This window comes from Chaetodon trifascialis, chromosome 2 (genome assembly GCF_039877785.1).
Source record: "Chaetodon trifascialis isolate fChaTrf1 chromosome 2, fChaTrf1.hap1, whole genome shotgun sequence".
NCBI lineage: Eukaryota > Metazoa > Chordata > Actinopteri > Chaetodontiformes > Chaetodontidae > Chaetodon > Chaetodon trifascialis.
Window position 1 is genome coordinate 17,218,455 of NC_092057.1, and position 17,845 is coordinate 17,236,299.

The window sequence follows — 17,845 nt, forward strand, 5'->3', positions numbered from 1 at the left end:
GTGACTCTGATATTCACTGTTGACAGGAGCCCACCATCTAGAGAGGGATGGTCTGGAACTGATTTAAGTTGGGTAAAAGACATGGAAAACAAACCTGTTTGTCATTGTAGGCTAATAACTGACTCTAATGTGTCAGCAGAGGGGGCTTTGTCTGTTGCTTGGGAACACCATCTGCCTGTTTCTAATGTACTTTACATCATTAGCCCTCCTCCCGATGTTTCATCTCTGCAGCTCTCCCGGTGTTCACCGGTGATGAAAATCGGCAGGAAAGGAGGCAATTGGGAGCCAGGGAGTTGACTAAGTAGCGATAACAAATCTCTCATCCCAAACCCACACAGAGTCCCGCAAGCAAACATGCTCAACCTGTTGTCTATGACATGTGATTTGTTGATTTTCCTCCGTCTTTACATCCTTACATACATTACGTCTGCTTATGGTTTCATTTGGGTGGGTGTCCCTCTATATTAAAACAAATGCACGCGAGGTGGACCACCTACGAATAAGCCCTCGGATGTCTTCAGTTAGCCTTTGAGACAGAATAATTTAAAATGTTAATACTTGATCTGCGCACTACCTGCTGCGCCACCGTGCAGCCCTCTTATTTTTCTTATATGTGTAAAAATGATTAAAACAAATACTGATGTACCAGAAGCAATGCAGCGCAGCAGAACAACCTTCTGGGTGTTTTTACATTGCACATTGAAATATGTCATTCAAATCAGTGTGTATTCATGGTCCCAGAGTTAAAAGGATCGACCTAGTTAATTCAGTACCAGCTAATAAAGCCTGCACTTCCAGACTCTGCATAACTCAATATATGCACTCCTTAGAAAAACATGGCTGGCATCAAGCCACACACTACAAAGATGGAGTCTGTGTAGGAGGTAAAAAACTCCACCCCACGTACATGACGTGCTACATCCACGATCCTGTACTTTTAGCCACATACCACAACAGGCATTTCTTCTGAAAAATGTCACAAGTTAAAAAAATAAAGACAGCCCTACGTTCAGTCGATGATGTTAACAGATCAACTCAGAAGCTGTCATCCATTCTGCTTTTTCTGGTGCTGTCTGGATCTTCTGACTTTTTCTTAACTGACGAAAGCACATGAGAGGCACACTCTATATTCATGAACGAGTTTCAGCTGTCAGGGAGACATGAGCAGTTTTTTTTCAGAGAGAAAAGTTTCCTTATGGTGACATGCAGTGTGTGTGTGTGTGTGTGTGTGTGTGTGTGTGTGTGTGTGTGTGTGTGTGTGTGTGTGTGTGTGTGTGTGTGTGTGTGTGTGTGTGTGTGTGCGTGCGTGCGTGCGTGCGTGCGTGCGTGCGTGCGTGCGTGCGTGCGTGCGTGCGTGCGTGCGTGCGTGCGTGCGTGCGTGCGTGCCATGTTTGTCAGGATCAACTGCATTCCTGTGGTTGAGCAATCATAGGACAGCAATATAATTATCTTTAATAAATGTGATATTTGATTATTATTTTTTCAGCACTAGGAAATTCATTTTCTTAAAAAAAACACTCGAGAACTGAAATACTGTAAATGATCTGAAGGTATAAGAGAGTTGAGAGCACTTTAAAGACGATGGTGTCCTTTCCCCTTGTAGCAGATGTGTGCTGAGACTGAGGTCAATATTGATCTGTCTGCAGGCTGCTGAATCTTTCAGCCTGGTGGTAAAGGTTCAAGACTACATCTCATACTGTTGTCAATAAGGGGATGTTGCTATCTGAATTTAGACGCCAGAACACATCCAAGAACATAGTTAAAAATTCTGTTACTGCTTAGAACAGAAGTAGGGAAATTATTTTGTGAGAGTTTGATCGAGTTTGGCAAAGCTTTCAAACCCGATCGTTACACAGCTTGTTTTATTTTTTTGTTATATTATTAGTTATCTGCACTGACCTTTCACACTCACAGATTACAGAATTTTCCAGCCACTTTTATTGCGTAAAAAGGGTAGAAAAAGCCTGTGAAAGGGAAAATGTGAGAGACTGGGCGTGTGAGGTGAAGGAGCTGCCATTTATTATTAAACAGTCATCTTTCCTCCAAATCAACATTGTGCCTCTGATCTGTCACCTCAGCTTATTATCCCTCCCTCCTCCTTTCTTTTACCACTGTTGTTTGCAAATTCAAACACCATTATTAGCTCAATGACTGATAGCAGCTACAGAAATAATGTGGACCTGCTCACTGCTTATAAAGACCATCTCTGCCTCCCTCTTTAGCTCTCTGCCTCTCTGCCTGGGTGAACCCATTTGTAATGACCCACGTATAATATTTGTAAGGGCTTTTTTGGTTGTGACATATTCATGTGGATCACAGTAAAAGAGAAAGTAAGCAGGATGCAGTAGGCCTCCTGCTGACTACAGTTTATAGGACGGGTCAACAAAAGGGTCTGTCCTCACTAATTAAACGAGTGATATAAGGGGCAGCTATCTGACTTCAGGTCCCTTCAACCACATTGTTGAGCAAATGATATTTTATGCAATGATGATACAACTGGGAAACAAATAGCAGGCTGTAACAACACTGTTTGAAATGATGTTTCCACCAACATTTCTTGCTCTCAAGTCAGCATGGTGAATCACTTTGCGGCTTGGATGTTCATTCATCCTGTATATAATCTATTCAGCGATTACTCGAGTGCATGATTTTAAGTATACGCCTATCATCTAGAGATTACTCACGAGCATGATTTTAAGCATATTACACCCCGTCTTTGGAGTGAGACCTTTGCAACATGGAGCAACCTTTCTCGACTATCCAACAAATAATATAACACTTAATTCCATATTCAGTACAAGATTTTCCAGGAGATTGTTTGGTATGTCATGTCACAACTTTGCAGGGACGTTTCTCGCTTCATAAGCTTTAATAGTTGAATCCATTTATACACATTGTGCAAAAAACATTTATGCAGAAATGTAGCAAATTCTATGTCTTTTTATCAGTGCCACAATGAGGGAACGGAGGGATCCTTTAGTGAGGTGCAGACAGAGTTGGGGGGGTCAATACATTTCGCAGGCATTCGTTCAAAGGCAGATACTAAGGAGTGAATGTTGCCTCAAATCAAACTGCTCCACCTCTTTTCTTGCCAGCCCGTGTTTCTGTTTTTTGTTTACTTTTTGACAGTCCGTGAGTTTATTTTGTTATTTTCAGCCGTCACATTTCATATCTACATATACTTTCCCGTGAAAATGGTATTCGGGCTTCAGAGGCTTTCGGCTGGTTGTTATTCAGCCTCTCTCTCTCCGCTCCCTGCTCCAGCACTCATTTGCCATGCCGTTTCATCCCCTCCCTTCATACTGCCGAGCACCGTTTGAGCTTTTTAAGTTCGGGTTAGGCTACTGTTCAATCCCTTTCAAAACGTCTACAAAACCCTGCCCTTGGTTCGCTGGGCTGGTTAAAAACAGGAGAGGAAAATGTGACTGAGAGGATGGCACATTAGTGATAGTAACAAGGTTTTTATGCTTCTGGTGAGGAAAATACTTATTCATTAATGTGCCAAAGCAACAATGGAAAAAATGCTTTGAGCTGTGGGTATTTATGAGAATCGTCTGATTCAGCCAGATTCACTGAGCTTTGGTTACATTTTCATTCATTTTGACACGTACACACAACATAGCAGTTTTTCTCTATGAATTTCCATTTCTTCCTAAATTGTAACCATAATGTGCACTGTGAAAGTTAAGCAGTATCTTGTCCAATGATTGCTCAGGTTTATGAGTGTGTGCAGTATCAAAACTGTAGAATCTTTGCATTCCTGTCTCCAAAAAAGTTGGGATGCTTTGTGAAACACAAATGAAACAGAATGTGTTGCTAATCTCCTTCAACATACACTCAATTGAAAACAGTACAAAGGCAGGTTCAGTGGTAACAGGTGATAGTATCATGACTGGGTTTGAAAGGGGCATCCTGGAAAGGATCAGTCATTCACCTGGAGGATGAAGTGAGGTTCACCACTTTGTGAACACATGAGGATATGAAGGATATTACTACATGAGCTCGGGAACACTTTGTAAAACCTTTGTCAGTAAACACAGTTTGTTTGCGAATGATTGCATTCCAGTTTTATTTACCTTTTAAACATCGCCCTAACGATTTTGTAATCGCTGTTGTATTCATCTCTGATTGGACTGATCCAAATTTATGTACAAAAAATGCTCTGTTGCTCAACATATTATGAAATTGAAGCAGTAAACTGAATTATCTTTATGTTTATTCCACATCATTTAGATTTACAGTTTAGATTTGCAAAATCAATCACTTTTCATATGTAAAACAAAGCCTCGCAGTAAAAGTGATAATCCCCCTATGAACTGAGGAAAGCGATCATAAATAAAATACAGTACTGAAGTAATAAGAGGATGTGTCAGCATGGGTGTTTTTGAATGACTACAATCTGTTTTTATTCATGTTCGTCCCAACTTCAGAAAAATTCCCTCTTTTTTTTATCCACAGGATGCTCAAGTGCCAGTGCTTTTTGGGAGCAGTGCAGCTGTATTTATTGAGTATCTATGTACTTGATGTACAGTTAAGTAAGCTGATGTTGGTGTTCCTTCTGTTTTGCCAGGGTTCTTCACTCATATCCTATTGGATGAAGCGGCCCAGGCCATGGAGTGTGAAACCATCATGCCTTTTGCTCTAGCTAGCAAGACCACACGCATCGTGCTGGCTGGAGACCACATGCAGGTAAGTACAAAGAGTCAACAAGGGCACCTAGAAAATGTTTGATTCAATTTCGACTTTCTTGAAGCTGCTTGTTCCTCCAGTGAAAAAAAGCAGCATTTCTGTCCTTACTTTGTGAAGCAAATAATGTAAATGCACATTTTAGGTCCTTGGGTTCCTCCTCTCAGATTTGTGTAGACTTATCCTCATATGCTAAAATAAATGTAGAGAGTACTTGGATGTAAGACCGTGACATCAGGTGGAAGTAATAACTCCATTTGCACATTGCTGTGGATTAGACTCCACTCCCCCCTACCTCACATACAAAAGAGGAGACAGCAGCCACTGTCGAGCTGTGGTTGTGGAGACCATTTCAGCCACAGATAACACAAATATGAACTCACATCAGTCAAGCTTTCTAAGCCAAGACAAGGAATTTAAGCCTTACTTCCTCCTCTCCTGGTTTCAGACACAGACACAGGTAATTCATCCACCAGTAGTGGATGAATTTGAGGCCGGAGTCTACCGTGCTATAGTTGCTTTAATTACTCGATCTCTCTCTGCTATTTCTTGGAGTGAGGAAAAACAGATTTAAAACACAATGTCCACCTGTGTATCCATCTGTCTCAATCACTTTGTCTCTCACTTTTTTCCTTCCACCCTTCTGTCTTTGATAGCTGCTTAGTCATACCAAAGAAGGAAAGTGGTCCAAAGAAGGATGTTGCTCTTTTATATTTCTCTTCACTCTCTCCCGCCTGGAAGAGCCAGATAAATGGTCAATGAACTCTAAGGCCTCTGTCTATTGATTGTTTGCTTTCTTATTGACCGTGTGGGGCCTCATTAATGCTAGCTGACCCTCTCTCTCTGTCAGACTTAAATTAGGATTCAAACTTAAGATAAATGTCCGTCTTGTAAGGGAAAAGATAAACGATATCATTGTGTGGGTGTGCATAGTTTTGCAAACGTGTAACATCATTTGAGACAAAGCACATTGGGATGATGGGTAAAGTAAATTCCACTATAATCACTGCAACTCAAGGTCTGTTTGTTTAAATGCACACACCCACACACCAGTTGGAAGAGCTTGAAATCACAATGGGAGAAGCGGCTCGTTCATCTGAAGTTCTTCAAAACAAGAATAGTTTTCTGAGCAGTTACAGAAAAATGCTGCCAGGCATTTGGAGTATCCTACCAAAGTGACAGACCATTTCCCCAAAAAAAAAGGTTCCTGAATCTAAACTGGGAATTAAAAAGTCCCCTTTGGGCTTCCCTGTTAGCATCTCCACCTCATCTGAAGGACTGTAAAGATTATGCAAATTAGAAGTTGAAGAAGTGGCTGTATTCTACCATCCTGTCAAAGCAGCTGACGTGCCTGGGATATTTGGTTTAATCATTTTGGAAGTGTGTGTGGGATTGCAAACACATGACATGCTTGTAGACCTGACCTGCTAAGCACTACCTGTGATTTCATGTGATTTAGCATAGCTTCAACCAGAAGTGAAAAAAGCAACCTGAACGCTGTTGTGTTTGGTGGTAAAGGAAAACTGTGTTTGGCAGGTAGTTTGACACTGGCTTGATAGACTCTGAACAGATTCAGTATACCACAACTGAAATTCATAGTTCAATACAAAGAAAAAGTGCTGATGTGAGAGAATGGTAAAAACAACCTTTGTCATGCTTTGAAACTGACTTTGCGCTCCGTGTCTCCCTCCTCCTTTTCTCTCTCCATTCCACGTCCCTCGACTTGCAGCTCAGTCCATTTGTGTACAGCGAGTTTGCGAGGGAGCGTAACCTGCACGTGTCACTGCTGGACCGGCTGTATGAGCACTACCCCCCTGAATACCCGTGTCGCATCCTCCTGTGCGAGAACTACCGCTCCCACGAAGCTATCATCAAGTAGGTGTAAACCCTCAACACTGCCCTGTGTCAAAACTGTGGGAGGAGAGGCTGAAAAGATGGAGGAACGATGGGATGAGAGGGAGAAGAGGGGGTGGGAGGAAAGGGTCAGGAGGAAAAAGGGAAACAGAGGTGAAGAGCTGACAGACTTGGATTGTCCAGAGAGGAAAGTGGGGTCATTAAGGTGACGTTTGAGCTGACAGTAGCTCTGACAAAACAACACAGGGGGCTGTGTGGGTTTAGGTGTATTGCTATGGGTCAGGTGAACTTCACTTTGAATGCTTGGCAGACACAAAGGAAGGTTTATGCTCTTTATACTTTCCACAGCAGCAGAGAATGTCCTCCATCTTGATACCTGTGAGTGTACTTTAGCACAATTCTGCATGGTGCACTCTCGCTTTGTGCTTTTCAGGACACTCAATGATGCTTCTCACAGAGAACAAAAATAAATAGAAATAATAAAATAATAAGGAAGAAAGCACAAATTAGGGCATGAGGAGAAGAGACTGTCAGAGGTGGAAAGCAGTGTTGAACAGCTGGGTCTTCAGGGTTTTTTTTTTTTTTAATGGACAGTGAGGAGGAGTCTCTGATGGCTTTAGGAAGTGAGTTCCAGAGAGTAGGAGCAGTGACAGATTTGTACTTGGTCCGGATGGGGGGGGCAGGAGGTTTGCATCAGCGGAGCGGAGTGTGGGTGAGAGTGAGTGTGTCGGTGGAGGAGCTCTGTCGGGTTGGGTGGTCGAGGTTATTGAGGGCTTTGTAGGTTATGAGGAAGACGTGACATTGCCCCAACCCACAAACTCGATAAGTTCTCTTTGGCTTAAATTATCCGACATTTCAGATGAATATCCTGCACATCCTGCTCTCTCATATCCACCTCTTTTTGCTCTTCTTTTTCTGCTTCCCTTTCTCTTACCCCTTCTTCCTCTCCTCTTCCTACAGCTACACATCTGAATTATTTTACGATGGGAAGTTAATGGCAAGTGGGAAGCAGCCGTCCCACAAGGACTTCTACCCTCTGACCTTCTTCACAGCCAGAGGAGAAGATGTGCAGGAGAAGAATAGCACTGCCTACTACAACAATGCCGAGGTATGGATCGGAGGAATATTGTGGAAGGGGGTCAGTAGAGGCGCTGCAGCAATGAACAGCATGAGAAAAATCCTGGGCTTTTTGTACATTTAAGCATGTAATCATTTTCTAGTAGCCAATCAAAATAAAAGTCTGAACCTGAAAATGGGCATGTGCCTTGGAGGTAATGTATTTATTAATTTTATATTAAAAAAACAGTCCACTGTTATAATTCACCACTAATTTCCTAAATACATGTTTGACATTCAGAAGTAAGCGATAATACAAACTGCTCTGCTCCCTCCCTCTGGGAAGGGGACGCCTATCAAAGCTCAAAAACAGGATGAATGTTAAGTTAATCAGCGTGAGCTACTCCCGCATATTGATTCGGTTTGGTTTAATGAATGGATGGTGACACGCGCACTACATTAATCTGAAGTGAACAAAAGCTTCGCTCTTTGTACTGTGAGGGAAATGAACATTATGAGCATGCTCGCATTCTGATGATAAAATATTAAACGACTAAAACTAAAACACCCCATCAGCAGATGGAGCCTGTCAGGACTGCTGTGTGGGCTAGTTCCAGCGTCTGTTTCTCACACATTGGGAAGTTGATGTTGGATTTCTTTATGTGTTTAATCCACCTGAGAACACGCTGTCATCTTCAGGCTGCAGTTGGTCTCCATTGTTCTTGCCTCTGTGCTTGTATATGTGCATAAATCACCACAGCTGTGTCTCTCTGGCAAAGTGACCGCTGAGCTGTGATAGAGTCAGTATTGGTGATCCATAACAATGACGAGAGAATTAGATTATTCAGTTAAGTTTGGTTGCCTGAACTCAAAAGCATCATCGGAAACAGCACTGTTTATTTTGCCTCCTCTCCACAAAATGAAACACTCACCGTCTTCATAATCATAATGATCATAATTGAAGATGAAACCCATAAACTTAATTAGGAGGCCGCCAAGAGCTACGGTTGACACTCATGATGCACGATTCACTGACGGCCCAAGCCTGTGATTGGTTCCTGTGTAGACTCCCTTGGTTGTGGTCATTGGCTGTGTCCGTCCCCTGACCCATTGATGACACGCTCCAGCCAATTAAACCACGGATGCTTCTTGATTTTGCTCCCGAACTGTCAGCAATGCCACATGAATTACCTCCTGTCTCTTTGATACAGCACCCATGTCAAACCATTAACACCATTAGCATAATCTTCAGAAATCCAAATGCATTGAGAGAAAAAAAAAAAAGTGTGTCCATTTGTTTGTCTTGTGCAAGTGTCTTTTATGGGCTTAGCTTCAAGGAGAAGACAATATTCCCATGACAGTCCAAAGCCTCTGGTGGTAAGCTGAAGTTCTGAAAACTCATGTGACAAAACATCAAAAGGGATTCAAAATGCCAAATGCTTTAATGACTAATACCGAACTCACTCGAGGTCAGTTAACCAAAAATGTAATATTTCATTGAGCAGTATGTGGCGAAATAGCACTGGTGTGGAAAACCCTGCTTTTCTGGAAAATCTTGAAGCCCTTTTTCTCAGCAGTTTCACAACACATCCATTTTAATCAAGCCATGGCTTCCTCTCTACTTTTCAGTTCAGGTGTGTGTGAGTGTGTCGGGATGGTGTGAAGAGAGCATGGATTTGAGCCTTGTTGTCACCTCCTTCTCTCACACTGTTCCTCCATCCCCTCAGGTGTTTGAGATTGTGGAGCGGGTGGAGGAGCTGCGAAAGAAGTGGCCAGTGGCCTGGGGCAAGCTGGACGAGGGCAGTATCGGAGTGGTGTCACCATATGCTGACCAGGTGTTCCGCATTCGCGCTGAGCTCCGAAAGAAGAGAATGCACGAGGTCAGCGTGGAAAGGGTGCTGAATGTCCAAGGTGAGAAAAAAAAAAACCTCTGAGACAAGTGTTAATGTACTAGTATACTTTTGTGAATTTAATAGATTTTCTCACAATTCTTCAAAGGATGGGAATTTGAAAATCGTCAGAAAGCAAAGATCCAAACATTTTAATCCCCAAGTGTCTCGTTAACATTTCTCCACGAAGCTTGTCTCACACATTTCTTTGTGTGAGATGATATTAATGTCTATTTCCAATCAAAAAGATGCTTAAAATGAGATCCACATTACCCTCATGACAAATCCCTACTATCTTCCACTGCAGTTAGTTATCACCTTCCTCCAGTCGCAGTATGAGGAGAATATGTCAGGGTTTCTTCTCCCAATCTCTCCTTTGCTCCCGCCTCATGCATGTCCCACTTTATTGCATCCAGCTGCTTTCCACAGGTCATTAACTTCCTTATTAATCACACATGAAACATGTGGCGCTCACACACGCACACACAGGAAAACGGCACCGTTTAGTGCTTAGAATTTAACAAACATGTCGATCAGATTTGTTTATGTGTTCGATCAACAGCCTCTCGAGTCATAAGAAGATTCAGTTATTACTAGACCTCATTTCTTTCTATTTATTAATTAGTGCAATTAATTTAGAGTTTGCACTGATATGAAATGTCATGCAAGCTCAGGGAGAAACTCAGTTTTTCCAAGAGTTAAGTTTTCAGTCATTGCAGTTTCTTATTAAGGAAGACAAGGGTTTCAAAACCACAGGCTGGCCATTATCTTCCTCGTGTTTCCAAAGCACTGAAATAGAAAAGTTAAACTGAGAGTTTCTAAGATGGTCTTTGCTTCTTCTGATGATATGTCTCAATTGTGTGTGACTTCCCAGAGTACTGAAAAAAAACTTCATAATGAAAATTGTTTGCAGGCAAACAGTTCCGGGTGCTGTTCCTCAGCACGGTGCGGACGCGGCATACCTGCAAGCACAAGCAGACTGCCATCAAACGTAAAGAGCAACTAGTTGAGGACTCGACTGAGGACCTTGACTATGGATTCCTCTCCAACTACAAGCTGCTCAACACAGCCATCACCAGGGCCCAGTCCCTGGTTGCAGTCGTGGGAGACCCCATAGCACTGTGCTCTGTGGGGCGCTGCAGGTAAATACAGCCACTTTTAATAAAGCCTTCTGTAACATTACAGATGTTAATGTAAAGTGATGTTGTACCCAAAAGGAGCACCAAACTTCAAACACTATTGACTGCCACCCCCCTTTTAGAATGAGACCTCCTTCTCCACCTTCCATCTCCACAGCATCTGCCTGTTTTGCCTGTGCTATTTGTCATAACATGTCAGGTCTTTTGCTGTTGTGCCTGCAAAGAAAGAGCAGTTAAAGTGATTTGTCCAAAATGGGTGCGATGTTCCTTCTCCCAGGAATGAAAGATGGTGTTCGGTGAAGCAGGTGCAGGAAGTGTTAAGACACAGTCAATAGGGTGTAGCTTAGGTGAGTTAGGTTGTAACTAAAGGTTAATGGTCCAACCTGTTTTTGTGATGAGCTGCAGTTACAGCAGAAGACCTGTGCTGCTTCCATGTGTTAATGATGAGGTATTTGGTTCTTCTCATGATTGTGTGAGAGCTCTTTTGTAGACAGTCTGATGAGAGATTATTGTTGTGGTCTTTGCTCGTTTTATTCTCGTTTTCCTCCTGCTCCTGTTTTGCCTCCTAGCTGTAATGTTCTTTCCCTTTAGTGTGCTTCATCTTTTCGCTGATTTTAGTTTTCCTCATTTTCCCTCCCCTCTCTCCTCTTCACACATGCTTTACGCATGCGTTTTCCTTGTTTGTTTTAAACAGACTTGATCTTTTATATTCAGTCCCAAAAGGAGTAAATTGTTACCCTGCCAGCCAGAACAAATCAAGATGAGCCATGAAACACTCAGTCCAAACATGGAGTGATAAATGAAACTACTGGTAAAACTTCTCACCATTTGTTGTTTCTTTCTTTTGCCCCTTTCCAGAAAATTCTGGGAGCACTTTGTTTCCATCTGCCATGAAAACTCGAGCCTACATGGCATCACCTTTGAGCAGATCAAGGCTCAGCTGGAGGCCCTGGAACTCAAGAAGACCTACGTCCTAAACCCACTGGCCCCGGAGTTCATCCCTCGAGCCCTCCGGCCCATGCAAGGGCACCACTCTTCTTCGCAGGCTCTCCATCCCCACCATCATCCACATCCTCAGCACACGCAGCCCCCCTCCAATAAGCAGGGTCCACAGCAACAGCAGCAGCAGCAGCAGCAGCAACAGCAGCAGCAGCAGTCACCCCCCAAAGTAAGACAGCACATTTTCAGTGTGGGCAATAAAAATCCTGATGCTGAACTGTTAAAATTAAGGGGAAAAGGATGCAGGAAAGGCTGATTGAAATATATTTTGTCAAATAATGGCATTACTGGATATTTTTCTTCTGCAAATACAGGAATAACAAGTTCGAGTTGCACATCTATGGGGAGGATGAGAGAGGAGGGAGGAGGACATGGTGATGATGTTTTAAAAAGCTCAAATGTTGTTGGGTGGTTTGTGCTAATGTAATATGTTAGGTAACCATGATTAGTTTGTGGAAATCGTAAACAAATTATCAGGAATGAATTGAGTGCTTCCTGTTTTTAGAGAGGAACAGTGATAAAAGCATTGCACATGCAGCCTCAAAGCGCATATTATTAAATGAATTTTCACCACAGGAAATTACTTTATGGTCGTTCATTTCAGACCCAGAGAAAAAACCAGCACAGATAGCAAATTAGCATCGCAGGTTTGGCGTAAGGATGCGTGGTTTGATTGTTCTGCTCGGCCTGATTGTGCATCTGTCCTCATTGCCTGCCCTGAGGTAAAGGTTAACAGAATCACCGCAGCTGCCAACCTGCTGCCGTCACCCACTGAGCTTAATGAGCCACAGCTCCGCATCATCAACTGGCTTTAGAGACACACACACACTCTCTGCCTGTCTGTCTGTCTGTCTCTATCTCTCTCACCCCCTCCCCGACACCCACCCACACACACACACACACACACACACACACACACACACACATACATACACACACACACACACACACACACACACTGACACTATGCTGCCAGTTTGCAGTATGTAATATATTCTTTCCTTCAGCATATACAGCATGTTACTAATTTAAAGGTCAGACCATTCTTAATATCTCTGTACATGGCTGATGCACACACTGTGGCATACAGCCAGTCATCCATTCAAATGTCATTTAGTAATAGATTGATTCCTAAAATATAAAAAATGTCTCACCATAACTTCAAACAATAAAAGCTTTGTTGTGGGGCTGAATGTTTTTACTTTAGTGCACCAGAGCCTCAACTTGTGATTATTATGCAAATCCAAATAATCAGGCTCAGTTTTCCAAGTTAGTGTGGTCTTCCACAGTGTTTACTGTGAGCACAGAAGAATCTGTTTTTTACCCCTTTCTTCCCATTGTGCAATAATCTTAATCAATCAGTGTCATTAACAATTAGAACATTTAAATGGACAGAGAAGACTTCACACGTTTTTGTATTTGCAATTGCTTGTAAAACATATTCAGTTAAACAGGAAGCAAGCATTATGGTCATTGTTGGGCTTCTGTGTAGACAGAAATATGTGCTTCAGTGGACTGTTTTCTGACACAGATGGTGTTCTGTTGCATGTATGCAAGACTATGACACTCGTGGTAAAATATGTCACATTTAAAGGTTTTGTAGTTTCAGCTTTGGTGCAATTCGTGGCATTTTAATAGAGGAAAATGATTTACAAATCCAATTATCGCTTTTTCTCAAAAACAATTACTTCCTTCCTTAATATGATGTTATTTGTAAATCAGAGCCAATACTGAAGTGTAACGACTGAGCACATTTTCTTGAGTGTGTGTCCCAATACAATTCTTCCTATATCTCTGTTTTTCTCTCCAACAGCTTACAATCAGCTCAGCACATCAACACATCACTGACAGATTGAGTGTGCCATTGACAACTATTATGCTTGCACTTTGACACCCAAAGGAGTTTACACAGACAAACTGATGTCATTTTCTTTCACTTTTGTTTTCTTTGCCTTTTAGCTTAGATGAAAAAAATGCTTAGCGTAAACAGTGATGAATTTGAATAATCAACCTCTGAACAAGAGCCAGCATACAGTCATCTGGTGTTTTTAAGACAGGGTAAGCGGTGCTTTTCACTCTCAGCAGACCCCTGCTGTTCCAGAAAATTGATCAGATGAGACCAAAAGCAAAATCCTTGCTGGTCTTTGCCACTATTCAGCTCAATTTTCAGAGGAAAATTTTGCAGCAGCGCATCTATGACTAGATCAAATAACCATGGCTCTAGACTATGGGCACCATTTTCAGTCTGGTGTGTCTGGCATTGCTCAGTTTATGTTATGCCTTAAAATAGCAGCAAGGCGAAGCTGCCTCTGCGACAATGTCTTAGACCTCAGGCAGTTTCAAGAAGGGGATCCTCCTCCCACTAAACACTACGTTGCATGTTTAGTTTAATTAATGTAGAATCATTGTGTTCTGCACAGACGGACTTTTACACCAGGCAGTTTTATATTTGGTTGCTAAGGGTGCCATATTAAATGAAATCTTTAAATGAAAGCAGAACCACAATACTTGAACATCTCCTTTCATTTATGACGTAGTTTGGCTGCTCCTCTGGTCAAGCTGGAGGACAAACTGCCTCACAAGTATGACTTAAAGACCAGTAAACACTGGCTTTGTTGCATGTGAGGTTGTCGGGAAAGGAATTTTCGAATGTGTTCTGTGTATTAATGTGTATAGCTAAATTAATTGCGTATTCAAATTAAGTGTTTTCCATCCTTTATTCATAAGTAGTAGTAACCTAAATCATGAAAAGACGTTTAGTTTATGAACTCAATAATTATTCAACGGAATCACAATCTACAAATAATTCCAGCTTTATATGATATCAGCGTTGCAACATGCTGGATCACATGGAATGGAGGATGTAGTTTATTTCTGCCTCCTCCAAGGAAGCATACCTACTGTCAAGGACTATCTGTTAACACCACAATCAGCTGGGAGAGGCTGCGTGCTACAGGGCCAGCCACTGAAAGAGCTCAGAGTAGATTGTTGTGTATGTTGCCCTGTAATGATTAATAATACACCAGCTAGGTCCACCTAAACCCAGGTACAGGGAGATCTTGTGCACTGTATGGGTTTGTGTGCACATGTGTGTGCTTATGTGTACTCAGACTGGTACATGTACGTCAACATTAACACATTAACATTGACAGGATTTAGGTCTAACTCTTTATGTACACATTGAGTAGATGGAGCTGGATTGTGAAGCCCCCTGGAGACAGAGCCTCTGTCCAATGGAGAAAGATTAGCAAGGTTTTGATTGTCATCTAGCAGTGGAAAGAGTGATCTTTCTTGGCAGACATGTTTACTTTTAGAAGTAGGAAAACCAAAAATGCAGCCATAAAGTTAACCACAGTGTATGGTTCCTATGTATTTTTAATAGATTTTGGACAACAGTCGAGTTGTCCAGGATAGAGGCATCCTGTAAGATGTATCAGGCTGTTAATTACATTTTTTTATAATGGCTCCTCCATTGAAGTGTTATTAATAATGTTATTATATACATCTGCAGTATGCCAGTAGAACGATAGGAGAAGTGCAGTGGCTGCACATTAACATGCGTAAAGTATAAGTGTCAGCGTGTGTCTTTGTGAGTAGGTAAGTTTTGGACATAATTGAAATACCCAAGGCGTTGTACTTTAGCTGTAACTATAGGACAGGAAGGAGTTGTCTGAGATTGGCTTACAGGTGTGTGACATTACACTGCAGTCAATTGCAGACAAGGAAGATTTCTAACCTACTCCCTGTTTTTACATGAGAGACGAGCTGGCACAACACACTGTCTTATGATGATTATTCTGTGAATAGAGATGGTGCTTAAAGCACATTTGACCACTAATATTCCTGGCTCACTCTACAGGGAGAGTAATTAATTAAATGTAGCACTAGATGTAGCATCAATACTGGAGTCCTTAAAGGCAGCGAATGTTGCTTGTTGTGGGAGGTTGTGCATCTGTCGTTTATTTAAATCTACCGTTACAGAACTTGAAAACAAAGCTGTGGGCTGGAGCTGTGTGTTGACATTTTTGATTTTGATAATTGCAGATACAAACTGCTTCCCTGCAACAAAACCACAAGCCTCACTGCAGCCTGTTCTTTAAGAGCAGAAGACGTCTGCGTCACACATTAATATTATGGATTCATTAAGCTGTGCTCTGCTCTTGCCTCCTGCCATCACTGATAATGTGTTGTTCCTCTTGTGACAGATGTGGGACAGTCGGGACCATACTGCAGCTTCTGTATGTGCAGTTCCTGCTCTATGGGGCTTTGCAGTTGGCAGACTTGTGTATTTATCCCATACTTGACCATTCACTAACTTTCTAATTCTGTGTCTTACAGGGGAAACATGCAAACCACACAGACCACCTTCCACCTGAAGGATATGGTGAGTGTACCCCACTGCCAATGTTCTCCCATTGATTGTGTGAATATTAAAGGGTATTATGTTATGAAAATGCCTTTTCAGACTTTTTCCCTAACTTTGATTTATTGTCAGTAACTCATCCTGCACTCTGAGTACATGCAGAAGTAGAATGCTATCAAAATTTGACACTTAGACCAGATCGCCATTGGTCTCTCTGCTTTAAAAAGTGAGAGTCTGAATATTCTAAAACAGTCGTAACTGACTACGATATAGCAAGCATATATGGAAATCCGTCCACATCCACATAGCATGTTTGTCCTTATCACTGATTGTTTTTTGTTTATTGTGGGCAGATTTTGCAACAGAGCAGCAGTAGAGGAGTTTCTGTTTGTGCCTACACACAAACATCTTGACAGCTTGATATGAGCCAGTCTAATGCAGCGGCCCAGATGGATGCATGGAGGCCTGAGGCTATTGAAGCCATCAGAGCGATGCAGCCTTGAACAACACAGCAAGGAGCTGTTAATACGACGTTTACTAGGGGAAGACAATCAGTTAGTTTCAGCTGCTTACAACTGCAGATTGTCAGCCAGCGTCATAAGATGAAACAGAAACAAATCTGTGCGGATCAATTCTTTCCAGGCTGGTCATCACCGGTTCATATTTTGCCCTCTTTCAGAATCACACAGTGTACGATCTAACATTTTCCAAGCTCTGAATAATTAGATATGCTTTAGGCTTGTTTGCTGCCTACCATTAATGAGTCATCACGTTAAGGTTAAGATCCACTTGTATTTACTGACCTTCTCTCATTGCAGTGCAACCCAATCCAGCCATGCTGATGGGAAACCCTATTCGGGCATTCACACCACCCTTGGGTGGCACACCAGCTGGCATGGGCAAGTCACCCAGTCCTGTTCAGAGGATAGACCCTCACACAGGTGCCAGTATCCTCTACGTTCCGGCCGTGTACGGTGGAAACATGGTCATGTCCATGCCCCTGCCTGTAAGTTTCCTGCTTCTGGTAACAAACTGTCAAATTGGAAAAGAGAATAAGATTGTACTTCTAGGAGTATGTACAAAAGATGTGCACATATACTCAGAAATCAAATTTATTTTTCATAAAATTTGTTTGTGCAGTACAAAGGCTATATTTGCCAGCTAGTGTACTGTGTAAGGCAAGTAGCAATGTTTACCTCCCTATCCTCCGTCACGGTGTATTGATCTGCTAACCGATGTTTTTATTTCCCTCAGTTGCCTTGGCCAGGTTACCAGAATCGCTTTGCTGTGGATCCTCGCATCATGAGCCACCCAGCAGCCATGGCCTACAACTTTAATCTGTTGCAGGCCCAGAATCGAGGCTCCCCCATCCCTTACAGTGGGGTGGCCCACCCCTCTCCTCTAGGAATGGGCCAGCCCAGCCCTGACAAGGAGCTACAGGCAGACCCAATCAGAAACGGTGTGCCTTGATTTTAATTACTACATCAAGTAACCACCCAAAATCACAAATTACTGTAATTTTATGTCATCAAATCGAAAGAAGTAACTGTGTAGAAGCATATGGGAATAAGTTTGTTTTTGGTTTTACTTCTTCTTAGGTAAATTAGAAGGATGTCCAAAGTCAGAACAGAGCCGTCTTCAAACACCAGAAAGGAAAACTGCAGACATGAAGGAAAAACAGGCAAGTTTAGACAACTATGTGCATTTTTTAGACCCACATTACCAAAACTGGTAGGTTCTTGCATACAGTGTTTAAATTGGTGTTTATGTTTTGATCCAGGGAGATTTAGACACAGGGCAAAGTCGAAGTCTAGACTCGCAATCAGACGGGCTTGTTGGATTTCCCAATGCGCTGCTCC

General features: G+C 42.2%; 1 protein-coding gene across 4 annotated transcripts in view; it reads left to right on the forward strand.

Annotated features, from left to right (window-relative positions):
* The window catches only part of helz (helicase with zinc finger), a 47,364-nt gene that overhangs the window by 25,768 nt on the left and 3,751 nt on the right, over positions 1-17,845 (forward strand). For 2 of the 4 annotated variants that reach the window (XM_070977278.1, XM_070977286.1), the window contains exons 19-29: positions 4,571-4,689; positions 6,416-6,561; positions 7,501-7,648; positions 9,324-9,507; positions 10,399-10,627; positions 11,483-11,792; positions 15,962-16,007; positions 16,805-16,992; positions 17,241-17,445; positions 17,585-17,671; positions 17,771-17,845. The exon at positions 17,771-17,845 is cut by the window's right edge and continues 435 nt beyond it. In XM_070977278.1, the coding sequence (XP_070833379.1) occupies positions 4,571-4,689; positions 6,416-6,561; positions 7,501-7,648; positions 9,324-9,507; positions 10,399-10,627; positions 11,483-11,792; positions 15,962-16,007; positions 16,805-16,992; positions 17,241-17,445; positions 17,585-17,671; positions 17,771-17,845 (1,737 nt within the window). Of the gene's footprint in view, positions 1-4,570; positions 4,690-6,415; positions 6,562-7,500; positions 7,649-9,323; positions 9,508-10,398; positions 10,628-11,482; positions 11,793-15,961; positions 16,008-16,804; positions 16,993-17,240; positions 17,446-17,584; positions 17,672-17,766 lie in introns of all 4 variants that reach the window. The other 2 variants (XM_070977269.1, XM_070977296.1) reach the window with 1 other exon arrangement.